Genomic DNA, 24,776 nt, shown 5'->3' with positions numbered 1-24,776 from the left:
ACTGCTGAACAGAGCTACTATCTCAAAGGGGCACAATTCAGAGGGTGTCCCAGTATCCCTCACATACAGGCTAACTGGGTTTCTGGCTCCCTGCTTTGTAAGGTCACAAATGAGTGGGTTCATCTGCACATCCCCTTGCATATCAGAGGTGACTGAGAAAGCCCTGAGCAAGGCACACATCACTGCAAATGAGAGCAGAGGCATTCACTGAGACCCAGGACAGCCACAGAAGCCAGTGACAGCTTTTAGCTCTGACCTGTAGCTGAGCTTTAAGGGCAGAGGCAGCTCCAGCACTCTTCCAAAAATCACCATAGCAGCCATGTGAACTCCCTTGTGCCCTGAGAGCCAAGGTCTAAGATTTCCCCAGAGGGAGACCGTTGCAGCATGGCAGGGTGGTAGAAATGCTTCAACCTTCTTTGAGGCATCTCCTTCAGAAGTTGCTCAGAGTAAGGCCACAAGAACAGCCATTTCAAGTCCATGCACACACACATGCCACAGATAGCTCAGTGAAGAAAAGACAGGAAGAGTCTTTGTAAGATGTATTCCAGTGAGGTTTTATTGCATCCACCACGCCAAAGGGAGCACAGACAAAAGACCAGACTACGTCGTCTGCCCAACTTAAGTGTGGGGTCAGTGACCAATGACCTGAGAGCACAGGGACGGGCAAAGGGCAGGGCAAAGGGCCCTGTAGGGGGGGATGAGGGATGGACAGTGGGCAGTGTCAACTGGCCAATGAGGGAGGCAATCTAATGGAGATTGGCAGTAGTGCTGCAGAGCATCATGGGTTAAGTCCTCTCTATCAGCTTAGGTGGGGAAAACTCTATGATATAGTCTTCATAGCAAGGCTTTGGGGATTTCCCTGAGGGGAGGAGTCAGAGGATTCCACAGGAGACTTCACCATCTTATGCCAGGGGAGGAGCAGTAAGAGCTTGGTCCCTTGCAGTGAAAACCAATTAAAGACAGATGATTGCAGCACATGCAGCCAGCCTGTCTTTAGCTTAACATCAAAAGAGAATAGATGGCAAAGAGTTTGCTCTGACCTCCAGGTGATCATGTAACTGGAAAGTGATAATTGAGTGTGTTGGTTTAAACATGTCTTGTGTTTGACCGTAGGTCTTACATGAGATGTAGACAGATCTTTGCCCTGACATGGAGCATTGTCTGAGTCCTCTGACTTTCCTCTGCCCCTCCAGCAGCAGTGACTGCCCTCTGAGGAGTGCCTCAGCATGGCTCTCTGAACTAAACTCACTGCTCTTCAGGCACCATATGTGTTTAGCCAAAAGTATGACAGGAAAACATTCTCCAAACCACACAGAAGTTCACCTGCCTGAACCACTGTCATAAACCTTGAAGGCCCCAGCTCAAAAGCAGCTCCAGACCTGATAGCCAGATTGTTTTGTCTCTGCAGATACATTCATGACATCCATGTTGAGAAGGCTCCGGTCTCTAGTTGTCTGGTGTGTTGCCAAGTCTCCTCGTGCAGGCTGTCTGCAAGCAAGCTAACAAGCAGGCATATATAAGGCAGGTCCCAAACCTCTCTCCAGGAAGAGTGCAGACCAGCCCATCAAGTCCTAATCTTTAAAACACCCAGCTGTGGATCACACAGATGTTGGTTTAGAAGAAACTCAAAGTGTACACTAAAGTATCTCCAGATCTGCTCTGTAAGGAGGCTGCTGGCCACGTTTCCTGTGCACATCAGGCCTGTACTGAGGCACACTCACAGCGAAGTGCAGAGAACAGAGGTGTCAAGGACTGCATTCTGCATCCCATGTGGAAGGGAACTAATCTAGCACTGGCTCACTGGCCCCCTGCTTCTATGCAGGGCTGAGCAGTTAAAAAAGCAAAGCTGCTGGGAGCATCACATGGAGGCCAATACCCACGGACACATACGCCATTGACACATGTGTCACTTCTTTTGGTACAGGAACCCTCATAAGGCAGTGTTGCATGTAGTTTTTTCACCTGCTGGAAGCTTCCAGAGGAGTAGGCATTTGTCTGAGAGCAGTGGCAAATACCACTAGGTCAGTCAGCAAACCATGATCTGCTTCCCACTCGCACCATCCAAGCCACTGCCCAGCACCTGCCCAGCCCCAGCAGCCATGCTCAGGGGCTCTCCCTGCCATGGGACAGGAGCAGAACATCCAAGTGTAGAGAGGTGCTAGTGAGTGAAAAAATTCTTAATACCAATATTAAGGGCTTTATCTACCCACCCCCCCCCACCAAAACAAACAAACAAATATACAAACAAACCACTCCTTTATGCAAAAACACCTCTGCTTCAGTTTCTCTACAGAAAATTATACTTGGGATGTTTCTTCCAGGGAAAGGCTCTAATCCCCATGAGCAAGCACAATGCTACTACAACAGATATCTGCCTCCCTTCACACACACTCAGGACCATCTGCAAGCATCAGATGTGCCTGAGGGTAAGGCCCCCAGCCAGAGGCACCCAAGAGGCTTAGCTACCCTACCTTCCTTGTGCAGGGATAAGCCACCTACAGTCACAGGGTCAGGGTACTTTGAACTATGAGCTCTTTGCTCATCTTGCACTAGGCCTTGTGCTGCATGAAAAGGAGTAATAGTCTTTACCAGTGCCTCTTTCACTGCAGAAGGAGACTACTTTTAAATAGTGAACACAAATCCTAGCCCTTGTCTCACCAAGGTAATTTCTGTTTTTTGCTAACTCTGTGGGGTTCAGTGGGAACAATAAGAGAATGACAGGAAGGTATAAATCTCAGGTTACTCTAAGGATGCCAGCCTTGAATAAACAATTTATAAGGGAGAATGTGGTACATGCATTATTTTTAGCAGTATCTTTTCTTCCAACCAAACTGGAAGAAACAAATGCAGAAGAGAAGCCGAAGGATGAGGAGATTGTATGCAGTGATGAAACCACAACCCATGGCAGCAGAGGAAGCAAGGGCAACGTCTTTGTGAGGATACCAAGCTAAGTACCCAAAGTGCAGTGGCAGTGTGACTGGTTATCTCCGATACCACCACTTCATCACTGAGACAGGGGAGTTTAAATCACTCAAATCTCTAGTTAAATCAGAGGTCCTTCCCAATTAATACAAGGAGAAAAGTCTATGTATTACTGAAGTCTGAACATGTTTTCTTCTCTCAAGAGTGGGAGAATTCACTCATCTGAAGTACCACCCACCCCCTAAGTACTTGGTAATAAAACAAGAATTTCCTCCTATCTCAAGCATTGACTTTGTTGAGTTCTTTGGTTCTATAACATTCAATTGATTCATCCACAAAACTGCTTCAGTTGAAGGCTGGACTGCTTATTTCTCCCCTCCTGGGGCTGGCTGTTCCCATCTTCTCCAGCAGGAGTCCCAAAGACTCACACCACTTTACCTCTTCCCAAGCAGACAGTTTCCAGCCACTGGGATACTCACATTGTGGGAAAGTCTTGCTCAGCTAGAGAGTAAAGGGAAATTGGGAGTTAATTTCTTAATAACAAGTATCTTTAAAAATAATCTCATTTAAAAAAATTGCTTAAAAATAAAGAGTGCAATATGGGGAGGCGGTGGTGGTTTTAGCATTTGACAGGAATTGTCCTTCCACGTGTAGCATTTAAATTGGAATATGCATTTCTAGAAATGCTTTTTCATTCTACCGTGTTGAATGGCCTTGGAGAAGAAGGAAACATAAATGGTTTCATATTTAAAATCTTAAAATCTGAACAGGATTTTTTTAGTTTCTGATAGAGATAGGATGAGAAAGAAGAAAACAAGAATAGCCCTAAACTAAGATCTGAAAGCAATGCAGTGAGTTTTAAGAAATGTACTTTCCCTTAGATCCTTATAAAACCTTTTGTTTAATGTCTCAACACTATACTCCACTATGGGGAAGAAGTCACGTTATTCCAAATGGTGAGTACAAACTGCTCTTTGCTGCCAAGCAGAGAGGCCTTGATGGTCTGAAGAAAGGGGCTGGCAAGAACTGCCTGCAGCTCAACCAGGGCAAGAGCCAAGTACTGCACCCAGGTGTTACAAACCAGTTTAAACACAGAGGAGCCAAGAAAGAAATGTCTCTGTGAATAAAATGGATCAAACCCCGAAAGGCTCAAAATATACCCCAAAGCTTGATTAAAACCAAATGAAGTTAGATGTTGTGCCAAAAAAGTTGATAGATTTAATTTAATAGTAAAAGAGGCAAAGAGAAAGAAAAATAAAGAAAGGAATGGAAAATGAGGGAGAGGGTGGGGGTGACACAGGGGGAGAGTGACTTGGGTTAGGTAGGAACATATCACCCTCCCAAGGGTCCCAGCAACGTCTCGTTGCTCCTCTCCATCTGGTAGTGAGGGTTCCCCACCTCCTGCTGCTGAAAAGTATAGAATTCAATGGATTACTATATATTTGAGCCAGGTGGGAATGCCCACGTACCTCCCATGCAGGGAGACAGTTTGACATTGTCCCTTGCAACACTGTGAATCTGTTGTGTCATGTTTCGGTGCTCTGGTGCAGGATCTGGAGACTCCTTTGCGGAGGGACCTTTGATGGGCCGTGACACCCCCTCTGCTGCCCTTCATGTGGATGTGGCTTTTCCTGGGGTGAAGGGGCCCCAGAGCTGAGCTCCTCTGCACAGCAGAGGATGGGTGTTCACTGCCTCTGGCTAGAGGCTTTTTTACCACACAAAACCTTTCCTCGCACCCTCCTTTGGTGTAGGGGTTTGTTTGAGTCTGGCAGCTGATATCCCTGGGGCTGTGGTCTCCACCTCGAGGGTGCCAAGCTTGATCCCTCTGTGAATGTATTCTTCTTCCCCCAACCTAGACCTGAGTCACTTTATCTTATTTCCATCAACAAGCAGTGCAGGGCCTTAGTCAGGGAATGGTGGTCTTCTCTGCTGCTTTTATACAGTTTTGCTACAATAGGCAAAAGTAATTCATGAAGATGTTTAAACCACAAATTATAATATTTCAGTCTCCAACACCAGGGAGGGACAAACCCTTGCAGCAACAGATGCTGGGGCACAGCCAGCTCTGAAGCAACTGTGCAAACACTTGGGTCATGGAGCACCAGAGGATGAGCCCCAATTTGAAGGTGTCAAAGTGCCCTTGGGGCAAAGGCGGCTGACGGAACCCTGGGCTGCAGTAGGCAAAGTTCTAGCAGCAGGTGGAGGGAGGTGACCTTTCCCCTCATCTGTGTCCAGCTTGCACAAGACAGACACTGGCCATACTGGAGAGAAGTCAATGTGCCAGTGCCTTCCTCAGCTCCATGCCAGTGCCCATTGGAAGGTGGGTCAGTCGGAGCCAACAGCCACCAGATACAGCAGGAGGCATGAAGCAGTGCTGGCAGGAGGCATGCACTCCATGATTTCCATATGCAGAGCCTGGCCAGGGAGCAGCCAGCCTGCCAGCAGGGAGGGATGGGGGCACCTCCATGTCCTAGATCCCTTGGCCTAGGCTGGTGGAGGGCCTGGCAGAGGTGCAAAGTGCTGCCTTTCACCCTCCTCGGGCTGTGCCCCCAGAATGTGCAGCCAGTGGGGTGAGCTGGTGTAGGAGGGGTGAGGGAGGGAGGAAAGGTCCTGCAGTGTTTCTGAAGGAGTGGAGAGGGTTGGGAGCCACCTGGAACACCACCATATCCATGCTGGCAGTGCTGGGGAGAAAAACCTGCCTTGCAGGGCAGAGAGCTCAGGAGGGCAGAGAGACCCAACTCTGCCACACTCAGGCTGTAGATGCTGAATGGAGGAGGTTCATCTGTGGCTTTTTAAGCACAGTCTGGTTCTTGCAGGACAGTCCCAAGCAATGTCCTCTGATAGCCTCATCTGACAATGCTGGGGGACTTTTCTGCTCACCAGGTTAATATTAAAGACCTTTCAGTATTTTGGTGTCATGTGTTGCACTCTAGACTTGTATTTTCTTTCTTGAATTTTCCAAATCCTGTCCACTTCCTTATGGCCCCCATAGCTTCCAGTAGCTCCCAGGCCAATATTTCCTTTTTACTTCAGTGTTTCAAGAATTCTGAGCTTGGTTCAGCAAAGCACTGAAGTGTACACACAGCATAAGAAAATATGTCACCCTTTTTATGAGGTTATTACTAGGTTTTGATGTATGTAAGATTATATAATCTTGTATAATTATATCAAATTTCAGCTACAACCAATAATATTTTCCCATTTCTAACACTGTAAGAAAATGAAACTATTAATATGCACATGAGTTATGTGTGCAGTGTGTGTGAGCACACAGCAAATGCCTTCAGTTTCAGCACTCACACACATCTATAAGTTGATGGATACAAACGTGCACACAGAATAATCTACAGAGAGCAGATGGCTCCACTGTCTATTGTCATGTCCACAGCACTTCTTTTGATTAAAACTTAGATTGAAGGCTGTCAGACACCCAGAACAAAACATCCTTGAGTGCATCCCATTCAATCATTCTGATTGTAACTACTTAATAAACACACCCTTCCTGGAGATACTTCATTTGGTATTTATATTTATTATCTAATGGTTATTTTAATGTACATTTGGGGTAATCAATCAAAATAGCCAAGCAACAATCCTCTCCCTGTATTTTCAAATAATCAGAATACTCATACTGTTCTATTCTTCACACAGGTTTGTTTCACTGTACTTTATATGAGACTGAGAAGGAATTATATTTTCCTTATTTTCACCCATTTTTTCCCACAGACTAACTTTATTTTGGCTCCAACATGTCAAGGCACCAAAGCATTAGTTAAAATTCAATGAAAATTGCAGTCCTATGGGATTTAAGCCTATGCTTTAATGCTTTGCTGAAATTAGGAATCTCTGCAGGGAGACATGTAGAAGTTTGGTAATTTTCCCAGGAATTGCCAGTGAACAGATAAAACTCTTGTCATTTGCTGAGTATTGCCTGAACAGTGCCCACATACCAATAACCCAGGCCTAACCTGAATTGTGACATTAAAAAACTCCCTGAGCAAGTTTAACTGCGCCATTTATAGCTATGTATCAGCAAAATTGTCAACATATTTCACAGTTGCAATAGGAAAACTACCAAATCAGTTTTTTGTTGTTGTTTTGTTGGGGATATTTTTTAAAGTTTTCGTTATGGGAGAATCCTATCAGCTGCAAAATCACCAAATTTATAAAGTCAGTAACCCAAAGACAGATTTAACATCAAACAGGCCTTGATATGAGAGAAAACACAGGAATATCAGTACAAGTTCTCTTTAATAGCAAATTGTTTTTAAAAATAAAAGCAAAACAATAAAAGAATTCTTAAAAAAACCCTCAGAATTGTTGTACATAAGCTTAATAAAATAACATTACATAAACTTTACAAAATAATGTATTTCTCTGGTAAAACTGAGTTAAGCCATCACACACAGCAGATCATGACAGAGAAACTATTAGCAAGAACACCTGTATCATTCCTGTTTAATTTCTACTAGAATTATTTGTTAGGCATAAATTAGTTTCCCTAAATATAAGAACCTGATACAAAATTCATGTTGTCAGTGTTGCAAGGTGAATGATAAAATGGTTATATCTCTATTTCCAAACAGTCTGATTTGCTTTTCTGAAGAAATGTATCCTTTCTTTATTACAAGAGAACAGAGGAGGAAACATTTTCAAAGTTGAGTAACACTCACAAGAATTTCTTGTTCCTATGAAGGAAAATGATAGCATTACTTTTCCCTAGGGTTTAGTTTAATCCTTTAAAATATTCCTATTGATATCTGTAAGTTGAAAGACTTCCATTTCAGCATTGAAAATACCGAACTTTTGGGGAAAGGAAAGAAATTATAGAAACTGCTGGCACTCAGAAGCTATAAATAGAAACCAACAATAAAGGCACCTGTGTCATTTTACCTCACTATCACCCACAGTTATTTTATCCATTCTGTTTCAGGCTTTTGTTGTTATTGTTGTTGGGGGGGAAGAGTTGGTTGGTTTTTACTTCTGCTTAATGTCTTTTTAAATCCCAGAGAAATCAAATATATTTGAGCATAGGCTTAATTGCTATCACAAAAAAAGGAAGCATGCATACTTTGCTGAAGAGCTTGGCTAAATTAGGAGCTTATTTTGAACTCATCACAAATGCAATATTCCCTTCAATCTTTGTGAGACAGCTCAACAGAAGCTAAAGGTTTCACAGACAGAAGGTTTTGAGAAGGTTTCACAGATCAGAAATCAGAGATGCCACAGGGCAAACTGTTCTGTGTTCATACGTATTTTAACATGTCTTTTATACTTACATTGCCAAAGCACAGAAATATGCTGAAGGATCTCTACAAATTTCTATTACATTGGAAAAATATACTTAATAACTAGTAGAAGAAGGGAAGATGTTTGTTTGAGTTTCAATTATGACAAGTGGTTATCCACATTCCTTGAACAGTGCTTCAAGTTCAATTTGTTCATAAATGTAATTCTTGTCTTAATGGCTTGAAATCAACAAAAATGACATTAAGTTTCTTGTAGTAATAATTTACTAGCATTAACAATAAGGAAACCCACTATTTCTTTTGTATAATTAATAAAATTATGCTCAGGGCTGTGTTTCTATGAACTACAAATTATTCCCATTACTAACAGAGAAATGGTAAGAGCAATGGAATCAGTGTCATTAAGAGAACTAATACTGTGGATCAATGCCTTATTTACTAATGCATATTAAGCCACAGCCTATCAGGAGACGGCTTGCTTGCTCAATAGGATGATGACACACTTCCAACCATTAAGGCTATGCAATGGGTTCATAAATGCAATAATTGTTCCTGACGTTTACAGAAAGCTTGGTGGGCTCATCCTGGTGTCTCACATATTAAAATGTCTCCATCAACAGCAACGGTTTCATGGAAATTTCAGTCTGAATCCAGGCATGTGGGTTTTTTTGTTTCATTAATAAATTAAGCTTCTCTTAGACTGAATTACAAATCCATTCAAATTCAAATTTATAAACTAATTTACTGTGTACTCTTCTTTTGTTTTTTGTTCACGATGACAATAATCCACTATTTAGTGAATCAGTGCAGGACAATCAAAAAAAAATTCAGTTTTAAATGGAAACAAGCTGTCCACATGTATTCATAGTGCTAAGTAAGTGCTATATATGCATGCAAAACCTAATAATTCTCATTAATATACTGAAAATAGACTATTTAGTAACATTGAACTGGTCCCTAATTATAGTAAACCATTTTCTGTGAGCATAAATCCATTAGCTGAGGAGCATATTCTAGATGTGTCTTAATGTTATACCTGGAAATTATACCTATCGTGTGGAATTTTAGGGGAAAAACTACACATGTCCTAGTTAAAAGGTAAAAATTAGGGTTTTTTTCATGAACAAATGGACAAAGAAATTTTGACATTGAATCTGGGTGGGTCTCTTTTCCTTTCCCTGGAACAGTGTAATTTTTGTGGTTGTTCTATTGCTGCTAACCATCTGACACCACAGAATAGTTCATTTATTTCTAATACTACTATAAAGTACTCTTGTATTTCCCCCCTCAAATCCTATCATAAAATCTCACCCTGTAAAAATAATTCTATATTCTTCTAGTAGATATAAACGCTTGTTTTTCATCAGTCCGTAGAGCATCATCATCTCATGACCCATTACATGGGTACTCAACCTTCCTTACCAATCACAAAAAATAACCCTTTATTTGAAGTCTTATCTTTTTTTTTTCATTTTTTGCTCATTATATTTTTCTTCTTTATGCAACTGCTGCATAGTCATTGCTCTGGTCATTCTTTTCACTTTCTTGTGGGCTGGTGATTGTCATCCTTGGACTTGTGGATGTTTTTTCAAGACCAGGATCAACCTCAGGAAAAAGGACAGGCACTATTAATGTCAACAGGTACCAAAGATTTCACTTCATTTCAATACAGCATTAAGCACCTCATATTAAAATTTCCACAAGGTATTCTTAATATGAAAAAAAATGTTTTCCAAGAGTGATCATGTTAAAATTTTCATTTATTTTACACTTATATATCTTCCAAAGGAGAAAGCACTCACATTAGAGGTTCCCCCCTACAGTTCTTTCATCAAGCATCCAGTTACCCACATATGCATTTAAAGTGAATGCCCACTCACTTTCTCCATTTCTATAAATAACTTCAACTTACCTAAAACAAACAAAAAAAAATCAAATATATGAAGCACAGAATAAATTCAGAGACCAAGAAATGTCATGTTACTCAGCTCTTTCAATTGAAAAAATATTCTTGTGTGTCATACAGGAACAGAAGAAAGCCCAGTTGCAAAGTGCAAGAAACCATTTCCAGTGTCACAGGAAGCAGAGGAAGAGACTGTTTTTCAGCAGCCTCTAGGAATGGAATGTGCAGCAATTTGCTCTGCTTCTGACACTCATGAATCCCACTCTTCCCAGACCTGGATTCTCCCCATCAAACAAAACATTTTGTTTCCCACTCTCTGTGAGCTGGTCAGTTCATCTGACAGTCAGGGGAGTTCTTATTTTATGTGGGTTGCATCCCTCCATCTAAGTCAACAGCATGTTACCATGTATCCTAAATTAACAGGATATTTGCTTTTAAACTGACTAAAGCCCCTTGCTTTGAAGCATCTTGTTCATACCCACTGTATTTTTCAATTTCTAAGAAGAGATGAAACTTCCACAAAGCAATGGCAAAAGCTCTTTATGAAATGCAAGTTTTGTGAAAGTCAATTCATCAAAATAATGAGGCACTGGTATCATGAACACACCCTTCTGCTCTGTCCTAAAAGACAAAGTAGTGTAGAAATATATAATTATTCTGCTTTTCTGGAAACTGCAATAATTTTTTTCATTATTTTTTCCAAAATTCAGCATACTAAGGAAAGTTGGAGATGCAGATTCATCAAATAGTGAGAAACATCTGCTCTCTCAGTTGGAGGGCATATAATGTAATTACTGATGTAAGTGATCTATACAGCTGAAAAACAACTTTTCCACAAACTGAAGTTCTCATAAATGGTCTCAGTACTTTATCAGAAATTCACTAGTTAGAGACCAGATGAGAAGCATAAGGCTGAGATGAATGAGGAACAATAACATAAGAAAAACAGTTTGAAAGAATAAACACTTACCTGGCTCTGACTGCCAGAATCCTCTTTTATTTCTTCTTCAGGCTGAAGAGTACCTTGGTAGTTCAAATGCTCCATTCCCTCACCATTTCCTTCATTGTTTTTGCCATTTAAATGGATAAGTTCCTTTTCCTCTGCTTGGTCAACATTCTGTGTTTCTCCTGCTTCATCTTCATAATTTTCATTTAATTTCTTTTTGTTTTTTTCCACTTCAATTCTTTCTTTAACAGTTTCCCCACTTTCCTCTCCAGCCACTTCTGGATATTCTCTTCCATATGCCTCCTCTCCCCTGTCATTTTCCTCTTCTACATTTTCTTCTTCATCTACTGTTTCTGCTGGTCTCTGGTGAAAGGGAAAGCAGCAGCATTATGAGGCATTTTAAATCAGAATGCTCCATGCAATTCTGAAACATGACAGACATCAAATTCCCAAATACATCATTACTGAGTAATAAGTATGCCAGTTTGAGGTTTGTCTACGTGGACAATTATGCTCCTGTACTTACACCACATAATGCCCTTTTATTCTTCATTTCCAAAATGTGTTGGTGAGATTTAAATTTATTACATGGAGTTTAATCCATTTGACCACACTCAAAACAACTGGAATGAGCTAAATTTAATAGACACAGCAACAGCTTACTCTGTTCCATCTATTCCAGGTTCTCTGACTTTCTAGCATTTAGTACATACTTGTTTATAAAGTCCTGTAACAAGAAAATACCATGTATTACTAGCCCACAAACTGTTCCCCAAGAAGCATTTTACCTATGGACCAGGCCATGCCATGACCATCGGTCTTGTCTTCTTTGAATACCCAGAAAAGTAGTTTGAGAGATGAGGTAGACCTATCACTGGTCACTTCCAAGACATCATTCTCCTTCCCAAAGATCCCTGTGTAGGGTGGATTGGTTAGGTTTTGCTGGACATTTGGCAGCAATTTTTTCCTATCAAAACTGGACCAGCAGCCAGAAGGAACAAGATCTTGTGTCACCTTGTAGAAGAGTTATCAGAAACTCATTACGGATAAAGCTGCTGGCAGCATCATCTCATGACAGCCTGGGAGATGGATGCACAAATTGTCTGGTCTTTGTTATTTGCCTTCCAGTTTCAGCTTTGAAGAGTTACCTGACTTATTCAGTCCACCAGTGTTCCCACCTGCCAAGATTACTTACTTACTTGTGCTGAAGTATGAATGAAAATAAAGTGAAAAAATCCCACTGGAGTGACAAGGTATCTGCCTCCCACCCAGCCTCATCAGACTCTAAATCTAAAGCAGACAAGCTGAGAGCAATAGATTATCCTTAATCAAAACTGTTTGGAGTTTTACTGTCCTCAGTGTCTCCTTTATGCAAGCAGCTATCTGTGACAAGAGAAGTAAGTTGTCTTCTAAAATTTTCTTTTCCTTACTAATCATAACATTTCAAAAGAATTCTCTCATCACCTTCAATGTATTAATAAGAGCCAGTTCAGTAAGATCAAGAATTTATTGAAGCCTCTTGATGAAACATCTTGATTTTCCTTTGATATCTAAGAAGCAACATAAGACAACTTTATTATGCTAGTGCACAATGCCATATTGGCACAGCTGCAAAAAGGACAAGTTATTGTGTTGCAATAATTCACAGAATATGGAATTACCAGGAATACTACATGGGTACACAACCAGGTAAAAAATGGCTCCATAAGTGACTTTTGAAGTACGGTCATTTCTTTGTGTTTTTTACTCAAGCCTTTCTGATTCACTTTCATCTAGTAACATCAAACTGGCCTTATTACCACTAAAATAAAACTTTAACAAGCCAAGTCTTTACAGAAACCTTCAAAGAAGGCACCATCCAAAGCAAACTTGATCCAAACTTTGTACCCTGCAGCACATAAAGATAGAAAAGAATCTGTAGATCCATAAATTCTCAGAGGTTACCTGCTACTCTTGGACATATTATCTACTAATTTTCTTTCAGTCTGCTAAGGAAATTAGCAGCTCTGGCTTCTGACCACAAACAGGGGAGGGTGAGACAAATTACATGCACCAAACACCACTAGCTAAACGTGTGTTTGGTTTTACCTAATGACACCTGCTTGCTATGACATTACATACACTAAATGAAGAGAGGATAAGAAAAGTCAACACATACTTTCTCAGTTAACTATTGGAGTCATCCAAGACATTACAATTTCCAGCTTTTTGGTAGTGGGTACAAGCAGAAGTGAATATATGCTCTTGCCTGCATGTCTTTAGTATGGTGGCTCATTCTGGACTGCAGAAGTGTGTAGGCTTTACAACATGGCGTAAACATATGTATCCCAATGCTTTAACTGGTTTCACTGCTGTGGAAGCAGTCTTTGGCATGGAAGCACAATGGACATTTGAGGGACAGTGACTTTCTAAGTGCTATACTAGCTAGACTCATTTGACTGTATCTGTCTAAAATAGGTATGGATGCAAATTTTTGAAGTTAAATCTGAGCAACATAGAATATAAACACAGCATTATTGAACTGTACCCAGAAACTCACTGAAAGCTCACAGAGCATAGTACTGGCATGAAATAACTTTCAAATTTCAACTAATTTAACTTGACCAATCAAGCTAAATTGCAAGAAAAATAATAATAAAAATGAGATGAGTAGAAAAACTCCCATCAGTGCAAGTATAATGGTTTTATAGTAACTGAAAATTTCAAGATAGCTGAGCATATTACTACAATGTCATTATTATTACAGACAAAAATAAAAAGCCACGTTTTCAACTAATAATTGGAAAGCAAAACACATTCTTCATTTTTCAAGCTACACTGCATAAGAACGGACATTTCAAACAAGTTAAAAATCAACACTGATTCAGAGTAAAAAACTTTTCACAAGGTAATCTGAAATGTAGTATGGTTCTCTCTGCATGCAGAGTCAAAGGTAGCCTTTCAAATGTGGATATGACCACTGACTGTGCATTTCAGACTGCACAGCAGACCTAAGACAGGAATGTAGGGAGGAAACTGAAGGCCAGAATCACCCACCAAATAGTACATTGCTCTTTACATAAAAAAGTGTGGTGCTTTCTACTGAGATCTTATTGACCTACTCGCTACGCATAAATTAGCATTCTCTATTTTAAGGACGCTTTCTTCACTGAGAAAGGGACATACGTAGAAAATTTTGGATTTTTCATATTTAGGGAATGTTTATCCGCATATATACATGCACAGAAGAAAAAAGAAAAAGGGAGAAAAACAGAGGTCTTAATAGTGCAAAGCCTGTAAATTATGTACATGCTTAACTTTACCTTCTTGAACAGTTTCAGCGATAGCAATGATCCTGAACTAGTGAACTAAAGCCTACATTGAAGTACTTGGTGGGTCAGGATGTAATTTAAAGTCCCCTGGAGTCATTGGGAACCTTTTCATTGAATTTGATGCAGTCCAGCCATACATCCACCTACAACTGCACAAATTGCCTATTATATATGCACCAAAATTACCACAAACTGTGCTCCCTCAGTCAGAAAAAACCAAGATGGGCACACTGAAAGCAAAACAGGTATGCTGACTGAGACCTACCTATCCTTGCAGAAATTATCAGACTCAAGTCAGCAACAACCTACTGATGTGGAAGCAGTGACATTTCCCATCTTAGTTTTTAGCTTTTCATCAGTCACCTTTTAAATAATCAAAATATTCTCAGCCAGAACTTCCTGAATGGAATGAACTGGATGGATAGCCAAGACAGATGTGGGACTGCTCTTCTTGTTGCTCAGAAGTCAAGAGTTCGGCCTTTGGCCATTGTGTTGGCTCACAGGAAGTTGTCCCTCATGTCTGTGGTTCTTATAAAAGCTCAGGGCATATCAAATCCAGAGAAACAGCTCTGGATATATTTCCAGGCTGAGTGCCTCTATCACCTCTATGTAACACAGTTATCATAAGGATATCAAGGATCATAACAGAGAACAAAAGGCACATCAAAAATTCCTGTTGATAACAACCAGCCAGTTGTAGCCCAGTGTAACTGAACATGGATACTGTAATGAATTACAGAATAAATGTTCCTGCATTAGTTTAGTACTGTCTACACACCTCAAAAAACAACAGCACAACTTGAACATGGACTGGAGAAGCATTCCTATTCCTTAACGTAATTTTCACAATCAAGTGAGTTCTAGAGCAGGGAGCTTTTCCAGTCACTGTGCTAGATTATCCCCATTCCTCCTATAGCTAGAATTAATCATAATAAGGTTTGTAATTTTTCCTTTTGAATGGTTGGAAGAAAATAGGAAGTAACCTTCCTTTTTGCATTGCTGGCTTCATCTTTTAAGCAAAGGTGATGCTTTTGCAGTTTCATGCTTGAAAGCACATTACTTAAAAGAACTAGTTTTCAAACCATATCTGTCTGAATTGTGAGAAGTTCTTTGCTTGTCATGGACTAGCAATAAAAAGACTCACTGACAAAAGACTTGTATATGTACATTGAAAAGCACATTCAACCAAAGGCATGCAGAAAAACTGAAGCAGTTCTCAGCTTCTTGCTGGAAATATGGACCCAGCTCGCCTTCTGGAAACCTCCTGACTTAACTAACAGGTTGATGAGAAACAGACCCAGTTTCATTTTGCATTCAAGAAGTATGATTGCTTGACAGTATTTTTATCTCAGCAAAAACAGAGTGTTTAAAACAGAAAGACGCATTCTAATTACACTCATCATGCTATCATTCATTAAGAGCTCAAAAGCGGTAAGTCAGGAAATCTTCAGACAATGATGCATTAGGCTTCTTTTCCTCTAGGGATGCTAATGCAAACCTCTCAGAAGGTTTGTACATGACTGATACTGAAAAGTGCAGTATCACAAATCATTTAAGGCAGAAATTATTTTGTACCATTAATATAAAACATAACTTTTCTTTATTGAAGTAGTTTGGAAATGTTTACTTGGCTAATGGTCACAGCAGACAAACAATAAGGTAGATAACAAAAATCTTAATGGTCGTGAAGAGCAGCATGAATACATCTTACAAATGCAGCAACAGAAACACTTGACTTCTATTGCACCAAAGCTCTCCAGAACAGAGCTCCCCTGCTCCTACTCAGGAATGTTTTGTAAGGGCACTGCACAGATTCCAACAGCGAAACATTTTGTTCCTGAACCAGAAAGTGTTGCTAAGTGACAGCAGCCCTCTTCTCTTCCACATCATTTACAAAACCCAGGCTCTTAAAAACAAGCAAATGGATAGTTAAGGTTCAACTGTCCTACACTTCCCACGTAGTTCCCATATTTGCACAAAATGCACTGTTGCTCCTGAAGGCAAAAAGTCTTTATCCCCACGACATTTAAACTCCAACTTTTTTTATGAGATGGGTGTCATTTTTTTTTTACAGCACATACAGCACCTGAATCCACAGAGTCTAATTTTTCATAATGTCACAGCACCCAGAAGTCCAACTAGAATTAATGGAAAATAAGAACTTGAAGTATAGAAAAACAGCTTTTCAAACTTAGTTCACTGGTTTCATTGTCTAGTAACTGGAAGCATACTTCATTCTTTAATCATAATGCAGCCATGATAGAGAAGCCAGCATCTTTGAGCACTGCCCTCTGGGGCTCTCAGAATAAGAGGGATATAGACCTCTCCTACGAAGACAGGCTCAGAGAGTTGGGGGTGTTCAGTCTGGAGAAGAGAAGGCTGCAGAGAGACCTCGCAGCACCTTCCAGAGCCTGAAAGGGGCCTTAGTGAAATCTGGAGAGGATCTTTTTACCAGGGCATGTGGTGACAGGACCAAGGGGAATGACTTCAAACTGACAGAGGGCAGGGCTGTACTGGCTATAAGGAAGAAATTCTTTACTGTGAGGGTGGTGACAAACTGGAACAGCTTGCCCAGAGAAGCTGCAGATGCCCCATCCTTGGAAGTGTTCCAGACCAGGATAATGAGGCTCTGAGCAACCTGGTCTAGTGAAAGGTGTGCCTGCCTGTAGTAGAGGGGTTGAAATGAAATGATTTTTAAGGTCCTTTTCAACCCAAACCATTCAAAGATTTTACCATCTTATCATAAAATTAGAAAAATATTTTCTAATATGTTACTAAGTCAAAAATACTTTTTCCCATCTACTTCAGTGACGCTTACATTTATTTTTCCCCCACAATATTTTGCATGCAAATTTTTCAATAAAATTTGCCAAAACTTCAGTTCCTAGTATGATCTGCTGAGCATACCTGTAGATAATGAGAACATTGTTAAGCATTTTTAAAAGTGTCCTACTGAGACTGCGAAAATGCAAGTTAAAGCAAGTAAGTTACGCAATTTGAGAAACTGCCTGCTCTAGGATTGCTGAAATCTTTGAAAACAGGGTTACACAGAGGAAACTTTTTTCAAAGTGGTATCAAAACTAGTTTTACAAGAGATTTGCACTTCACTCAGAAAAAGTGAAGGCTCTTCAACTGTTGTCCACATAGGCCTTTAAAGACAAAGTCAGGCATTGCTACTACAGCTTCATAAATCACAGTCACCCAATGATACCTTGAGAAAGTGCTCTTGTACACCCCAAGGTGTATCCATTAAGGCCTTTTAATAAACACCTACTTTATTCTTTAAGTCTGTCTAGCCTCTGTTCTAGGTCAGCCTTCTCAAGGCACCACAGAAACCAAGGAAAGATCTCCCTTCTCATTCTGAACTGCAAGGAACCAATCAGAGTAAGTTTCCCTATCTCACACAGACAAACAATAACAACATTAAGTGTAAATCAGTGGAGCTGAAAGAAGAACATGCAGTGGAAAATATTATCTGCTGGCTTGTCAGCACTCAAAATTCATAAGGCTTAAATTACAGCTGCATCGTTTGTAGTGAAATTTGAGCATAAGAAGTTCTGCATGCAATCTTTCCAAATGCCATTTTGAAATCCTTACTGATGAAGTGAAAATGTTTCTTCATGAAAAGTTGTAGCCTTTTTAATCAAAGAACGTCACTTCAAGCAGTCAGCCACTTGTAATGTTGAATCAACATAAACTTTAACATTTTGCCTTTGGCAATGAGCAAGATAAACATTTTATTCTGCTCACTGAGGTGAATCTTGGGTCTCTAAAGCAAAATGTGTACTCCATAATGAAGACTGCAAATGAAAGGTGCAAATTTTCTGCTACTGATGATATACTCCAGCTCCAGCTCACCTAGGGGAGATACACAATCTCACATCACAACACAGCCCAGGAAATTGGAAATAATGAATGGAGGACTGCATTAATCAGTGGACATGTCTGTAAAAGTGGAAAGTAAATGGATAATGAAAGAACCAAGAATGTGAACGTCTACAGAAAAAGTCCAAACCAGTGCCTGTTAGATAAATTTATCACCAACTATTTTTTACAAATAAACATAGAAGGAGAAAATCAGATGGGGATAAGGAATCTAGAGGGGGAAAATAACCCAAAGAACAAACCAAAACCCAAATGGAGTCTCTTTCTACATCACATCTTAATAGCCAGTAATCATATACCCCATGGCAAAGCAGGCTGGCACAACAACATGCCTGAATTCCTTATGGGGTCATGCACTGGATAACTTCAGGTCTCATAACTCTCCTGCTTACTCCATCTCCCAAGGGCTTGGCATGGGAGAAGAACAACCATACTTATGGAAATGGATAAATGAGTGCAACCTTGCAGTGTTATTTCAGTATTATCACTAGAAATTGCTGGTTTTGTATTTCAGAACTTATACAGAATGAAAGAAAAAGAGTAGGTTTTTCTGAAAGCTTTAAAAGCTAGAAATTTTTCTCTCAAAGTTACTTTGAATATATTTGCATTATTACCAGCAAATTCAAAGTAACACACTTAATTACTATCTCCAATAAGAAACTACTATTGTTTTGCTGTCTCCCTGTCAAGAACCACCTTATTCCCTTGCTATTTGCACAAATGATTTCATAGTCTGTCACCAGTCCCCATGAATGTTGACACGGTGATGCAAACAACTAACTTGGAGTTAGCCTGCATGTCAAAAGAAGAAACTAATAATTTTGTATTTGGGAGCTGAAGTCTTGGTAAAGAATATAGAACAGAAAGATCTGGTTTGGTTTAAGGCAAAATATTCATTTTTTTTCTTCCTTGATGTTCAATTACAACTGTCAGCTAGTCTGGAGTAAAGCAAACCCTATTCTTTTAATGTGTTTTCAGCTGGCAGCATTTTACAGGACAGGACATAAGCAATAGTCTAGCCAGTATAACGCTAGGTTTAGTTAATGGCTAATCTGGTATTTGTTCAACTGTGTATTTAAAACAGCGAGACAGAGAAGGTGCATAAAAAGAAAAAAATATGAAGCTCTATCTTCACCACCTCATTTATGTGGCTGATGGAAATGATAACCTATTAGAAGTGTCAGCATTCTAGTGAAAGCTGGCATGTAAATATTTATGCATTATGCAAGATAGTCAAGCCCTAGCCGGGTGTCCTTTCCCATATTTCTAGCAATAACAGACACTGCAGTGCAGATAAGAAAAAGCTAAAAAGCTTTACATCATGTAATTTAAAACAATTTAAAATAGTCATTAATATGAACCTGAATATGCAAAATGCTAAATTCTTCTAAGGTTAGAGTGAACTTAGTTATCTGGGAATAAAAAGCACTCCGTGATACTCAGAAGGACATGGCTTCTTGTGAGATTACCAAGGAAACTATACATGAAGTTTTAACATTATATATAAACCATGGCTTTTTTTGCAATAAATTTTGGTGCTTTGTTTGGCTTTTATGGAAGTGTGGAAATCAGGTCATTCATTGTGCATGACTGATTTTTAAAATATTTTTCCCCATCAAATACACCTGCTTGCAGTTCCTTGTCCAGATAGCAAAAACTGTTGGTAGCAAGTGAAAAATATTTCCATCTGAACATGATGAATGGACCTTGGTACATGAGCTTAGAGGTATTCAGCAAGTTCCTAGCACTGCAAGCTTGCCAGCACATCTGATGCTCACTGGCAACTGTGTGAACATTTCCACTGCCAAACAGAGAAGTGGTAGTAGAGAGATATTCCCCTTCCTAGGGATAGTCACCATACATGGGCAGAGGCAAACTGGTGAGACACACAGAGCTACTGCCTGTGCTGTAGGACCTCTGTGGAGAAGTAAAGCAACTGTCTCCAGGGTTGGATTTCATATGAATTGCAGTCAGCCTAAAAACTAAGGCCTGACAACCCAATTTACACAGGCAAATGTTCTACACTACCCAGAGGAATTCTTTACACACCTCCAGAGGCCAATAAACAGGCTAATAATTTCTGAATTTGATTATTACACTGTCAAGACCAGAGTAGGATGTGCTTCAGGATGTCATAAGAAACAAAGATTAAGACAACAGCCGGCATGTTCTTGCCCAATGTCAGTGCTATCAATATAACACAACACATCCTAATTATGATGACACCTCACCAGGACAACCACAATTAACAGGGCTGATGAGCCCAATGGTGTTCACCATAATAAGACTCTGAGGCTGGGGCAGATATGTGCTGTGAGAAGACACAGCTGTAGCATTCCTTCTATCAGGGACCAAGACAGTCATGTTCTTGTTGCCTCTATCACCTGATTCATGTGTCTTCAAGAACAATGCCTATAAAATAGCTGAGCAACATTCCTTCCCATTGAAGTGAAAAAATAATGAGAATGATCCTTCTTAGCAACAGGAGCCTAAGATAAAATCTGTATTTTTTTTTAGATGATATGGTGTCAGTCTTCAAAGTGGCAAATAAGTTCATACAATATCTATTTCCCCTCAGGTGTTGTTTTTAAAAGCAGAACACAAGCTAAAGGTATATATGTCTAGTATTCTTTTACACAATACAAATAAATTTTTAAAAATCAGCCAACTAAAGAGGAAGCATTATTAAGTAAACAATTAAATTGTGTCATAAGTTCTAGCCTGTAAACTTTTTAGTTTGTTGCTGTGCTGAACTTTCTCCTGTTTCTAAATATCTCTCTTCTGCTGAGAAGGACTCAAAGCTGGACAAATGCTCTAGGTGTAGCCTCAGAGATCAAAGAGATTAATCAGTGATTTTGATGTGCTAGCTGTGCTTTTACTAGCCCAGCCTGCATATTCCACCTCATCCCCACAGGGAGCAATGCCGACTCAACTTGCCAACCATAGGAGCTTCATGGCCCTTTCTGCAGCTCCTTTCTAGCCCATTTGTGTCAAGACTGAACTGAGAGTTAACTGCACTACAGGTGCCCAACTTTGTACTTCTCTTTCTTGTGGAACTTCATGAGGCTCAAGTCATATTATTCCTTCAAGCTGTTGAGATTGCTCTGAAAGACAGCCCTGCATTCACTTGATAATGAAGCTGGGCCTGAATAAGGCTGTGTCCCACACCATCATCTGTGTTACTCATGAACATACTATAATGTCTCAGATCCAGTATCAAAACCTGAGGACCACCATATGTAAATAGGTGCCAGTTAAATCTCAACCAGCTGACTTTTGAAATCTCACCAAACCAGCCAGTTTTTCACCTACCTTTTAGCCCACAAATCCACTCCCTACCCTCATTAAGGATATTTTCCTCCCCATACTTACCACACTTCTTCCAATTTCTCCTACAAATACAGAAGTCTGTACTGAAAGCAAGATAAAGGACAGTAACTGCTGTTACTGTTAAGTTCAATTTACCTATTCCTTGTATTATTTCAGTCCATAGGAATGCAAATCAAAGTACAAAAAGGGAGATACAATCTTACATTTAGTTATCAAGACCTTTTATTGAACATAAATCTTAGGACTAAAAAATTGGCCAACAAAGCACCATGTTGCTCCAACAGAACAAAGTGCTATCAGCTTTAACAAAAATTGGATAAATCAGCACCTATTGTGGTCCAGGACTGGAGGAATACTGCTCTATCTTTATAAAGAGACTGCAATTCAGGTGAACCTACTTGGTAGGATGTAACAGTAGGGAGTCCTCATTCTCTAAGGCTCTGTAAGAGCTCTCAGAGAAGTTCTGAAGCTGATGAAAAGGTAACTGACATTTGACATATTAACACAGAAAGGGAGATTTGATAAAGCTGCCAAAAAAGAAGCAGTATTGTTGAGCTTATAGTCATCTCCACAGAATTATGCTGTACACTTGAAAGAAATTGAGGAAAGAGAAACAACACATAATCTGTAATCCTTAAAAACAAAACAAAAAAAAAAAAAAGCAAAGACATTTATCTAAAGCTTGATCACTACCTGGTCCAGTGGAACTTCCACAAGAGTATCTTCATCTTCTTGCACTTCAACTGCCCCCCACATTTCAGATCCCTCTTCTCTGTCTTTGTAAATATCTTCACCTTTAATGGGAAAGATAGAGTGGAAGGAAGTGAAGTCCAATGGTGACACAGTGTGGCTCAACTACTGAACTGCACATTCAATTTTGCTTCTGAGAACAGCTTTCTGAGCTGACCCATCATTCCCCATACAGTTCTTTCAAGGAAATCTTCAGTCTCCCATTACTGTCAATCTGTTTTTCTTTCCTTTTAACAAAAAATACTTACATACTATACCACCTGGGGAAGGGGGGAGAAAAGACAAAGGGAAAGGGAACTGAACAAAGTCCTGGATCTGAAGTTCCTTCACTTTGGGCAAAGGTCCAAAGTGAATCCGAACTAGATACATTACAACAACAACATAATACTTCTGTTTCTACAGTCAATTATAGTATCCTTTAGTAATGAGCATTATAACATACATCTATCAAAAATGTCAGTCTCTGAATCAAAACCAAACATGCTGAATCAGGTTAGGATTAAAAGATTAAGAGAAACAGTTCCATTAGTTCTACTCCTCAACTCTGGGCACATGCATGTAGATCTATGGTTGAAACTCCACATCCGCATTAAAAACCACATACTCCTGGAAAACAAGGATTAACAGTTACATTTTGCAAAGATTTTACACCATTTAGTTTAAGTAATTTCTTTTTCCTGAGTATAAGAAGTAACTAGAGGTCTTTGAAGTTTCCAGCACAAGTCTTACGGTATCAGCTAATCAGGAAAGTGACTATAGGTACCTACAGAAAACAATTTCCAAGTGATTCACAATCCTCTGTATTTTCCCCTAAACTGAAACAACCCAGAAACTAAAGGCAAAAGTTACTCCAAATCATCTCTCTCCATTGATCTAGGAATGATGAAGATGTGTCCGTATCAAACATAATATGTAACTAAAGTAAGAAAGATAAAAAAGTATTTCCACTGTTTCTGACTGCCTCCTAGTTCTTCATAAAAGGATCTGAACTTGGTAATATCAACTGACCATGCAAATTGATCTACATTGCTGCATGCTGCTAAATGAACATCTTTAGTATAGTACAGAACCACTTTGGTGGAAAAATAATTAATAAAACCCCAAGACCTAGAGAAATCCAGAGTCCATCCATGTAAAAAGTCAGCACTGACTACTCTGGTAGTTTTCCAGTTACTTTCTCATCACGATGAGAGCAAAGGGAAGAGTTTCTGAGGCACCATACCACTGCAAATGGCTGACTGGAGGGGAGGTGCCAGATGGCCTTGGACAGTGGCCTGACAGCCACTGCCCAGAGGACCAGAAATGAAGGCCATTCTCACAGTCTGAAATGAAGAGGCAGAAATGGGAGTTTCTATGGCACATCACAATGAAATTACAAAGTGGTACTGCTGCGTGCCGTATCCTGGAGAGAGATTTCCTGATGGACAGAGCAGCTTGATTACCCAGGCATCAGTCCTGCTGGAACCTCCCCACCCTACCAAAAGATCCATACTACTCGTCCTCTGAAAGTATCCCTGTTGGAAACACCAGAGGGCTCTTAGCATCATTGCTTGGACTCTTATCCTAAATAACTCACACGTTTTTCAAGACCTCCTTTTCGTACTTGACATGACAATAATAATTTTCTTCTTTCATTTCCTTTTTCTTGGGGTTTATTAAATACAATGTATGTGCATGGATGTTCCATTGAAACCAACTGAAGACATTCAATACTTGATGGCAGTAGGATAAATCGCAGACAATCTACCTCTATATATCTTACAAATCCTCTTTGACACAAGACTTTTTTGGGTTTTTTGACAAAATCCGCAATAAAAACATGGAGTGGCTGAGAATAACAAAAATAATGCATCTGAACAGATGCTACTTGTACTTTTTCAAATAATCAATGCACTTCACATTTCCCATTTTTCTGAGCTCTGTAAGAGACAGAATGTTCTGTTTCTTTTACCTGGTATCATCATTGTTGCCTCTCATCACAGGCACTTGAGTTATACATTTCCACCATATTCTGAGAGGAAAACATAATGTGTTCCCTAAAAGCCACCATGAAGACTCTCCTATTTTAAGGCCTTCCCTTAAATATGTAAGAAAATAACCTTGCCCTAGATTCCTTGGCTCACTGAACTACAAAAAGTCAACTCAGTGTCTGAAAGAACTGCATTTAATATCACCATCCTTCCATTTAGACTCTGTAATAACACCTTTGCCTTCAAGGTCCCCAAATCTTTCAACCAAAATGGGGACTCTCTGGCCTCTAGAGGTAAAAAGGATTTTGGTGCAGAGGCAATTTTCATCAGGTTTTTACTCCAGGGCAAAAGGAGGAGTACAAGGGAGATGAACACGTGTTAGCCCTAGAGGCCAAATCCACTCAAGAGCTGAGGATTCTTAATTTTAAAGCACCTCTTCTTAGAAGAGCAGATCAGGCTCAGGGCTATGCTGAAGAACCCAAGGCGAGAGACATACAGTATTTTGAAAAA

At 39.9% G+C, this 24,776-nt stretch overlaps 1 protein-coding gene across 1 annotated transcript in view; it reads right to left on the bottom strand.

Moving 5' to 3' along the window:
• Nucleotides 1–9,532: 9,532 nt before the first annotated feature.
• The window catches only part of DCDC2 (doublecortin domain containing 2), a 55,155-nt gene continuing 39,911 nt past the window's right edge, over nt 9,533–24,776 (bottom strand). The window contains exons 10-12 of the mRNA XM_053951650.1: nt 22,240–22,340; nt 11,045–11,383; nt 9,533–9,776 (exon numbers count right to left, since the gene is read on the bottom strand). Of these exons, the coding sequence (XP_053807625.1) occupies nt 9,669–9,776; nt 11,045–11,383; nt 22,240–22,340 (548 nt within the window). The 3' untranslated portion in view covers nt 9,533–9,668. The remainder of the gene's footprint in view (nt 9,777–11,044; nt 11,384–22,239; nt 22,341–24,776) is intronic.

Source organism: Vidua chalybeata, chromosome 1 (assembly GCF_026979565.1).
Source record: "Vidua chalybeata isolate OUT-0048 chromosome 1, bVidCha1 merged haplotype, whole genome shotgun sequence".
Taxonomy (NCBI): domain Eukaryota; kingdom Metazoa; phylum Chordata; class Aves; order Passeriformes; family Viduidae; genus Vidua; species Vidua chalybeata.
This window is presented reverse-complemented; position numbering and strand designations above follow the sequence as displayed.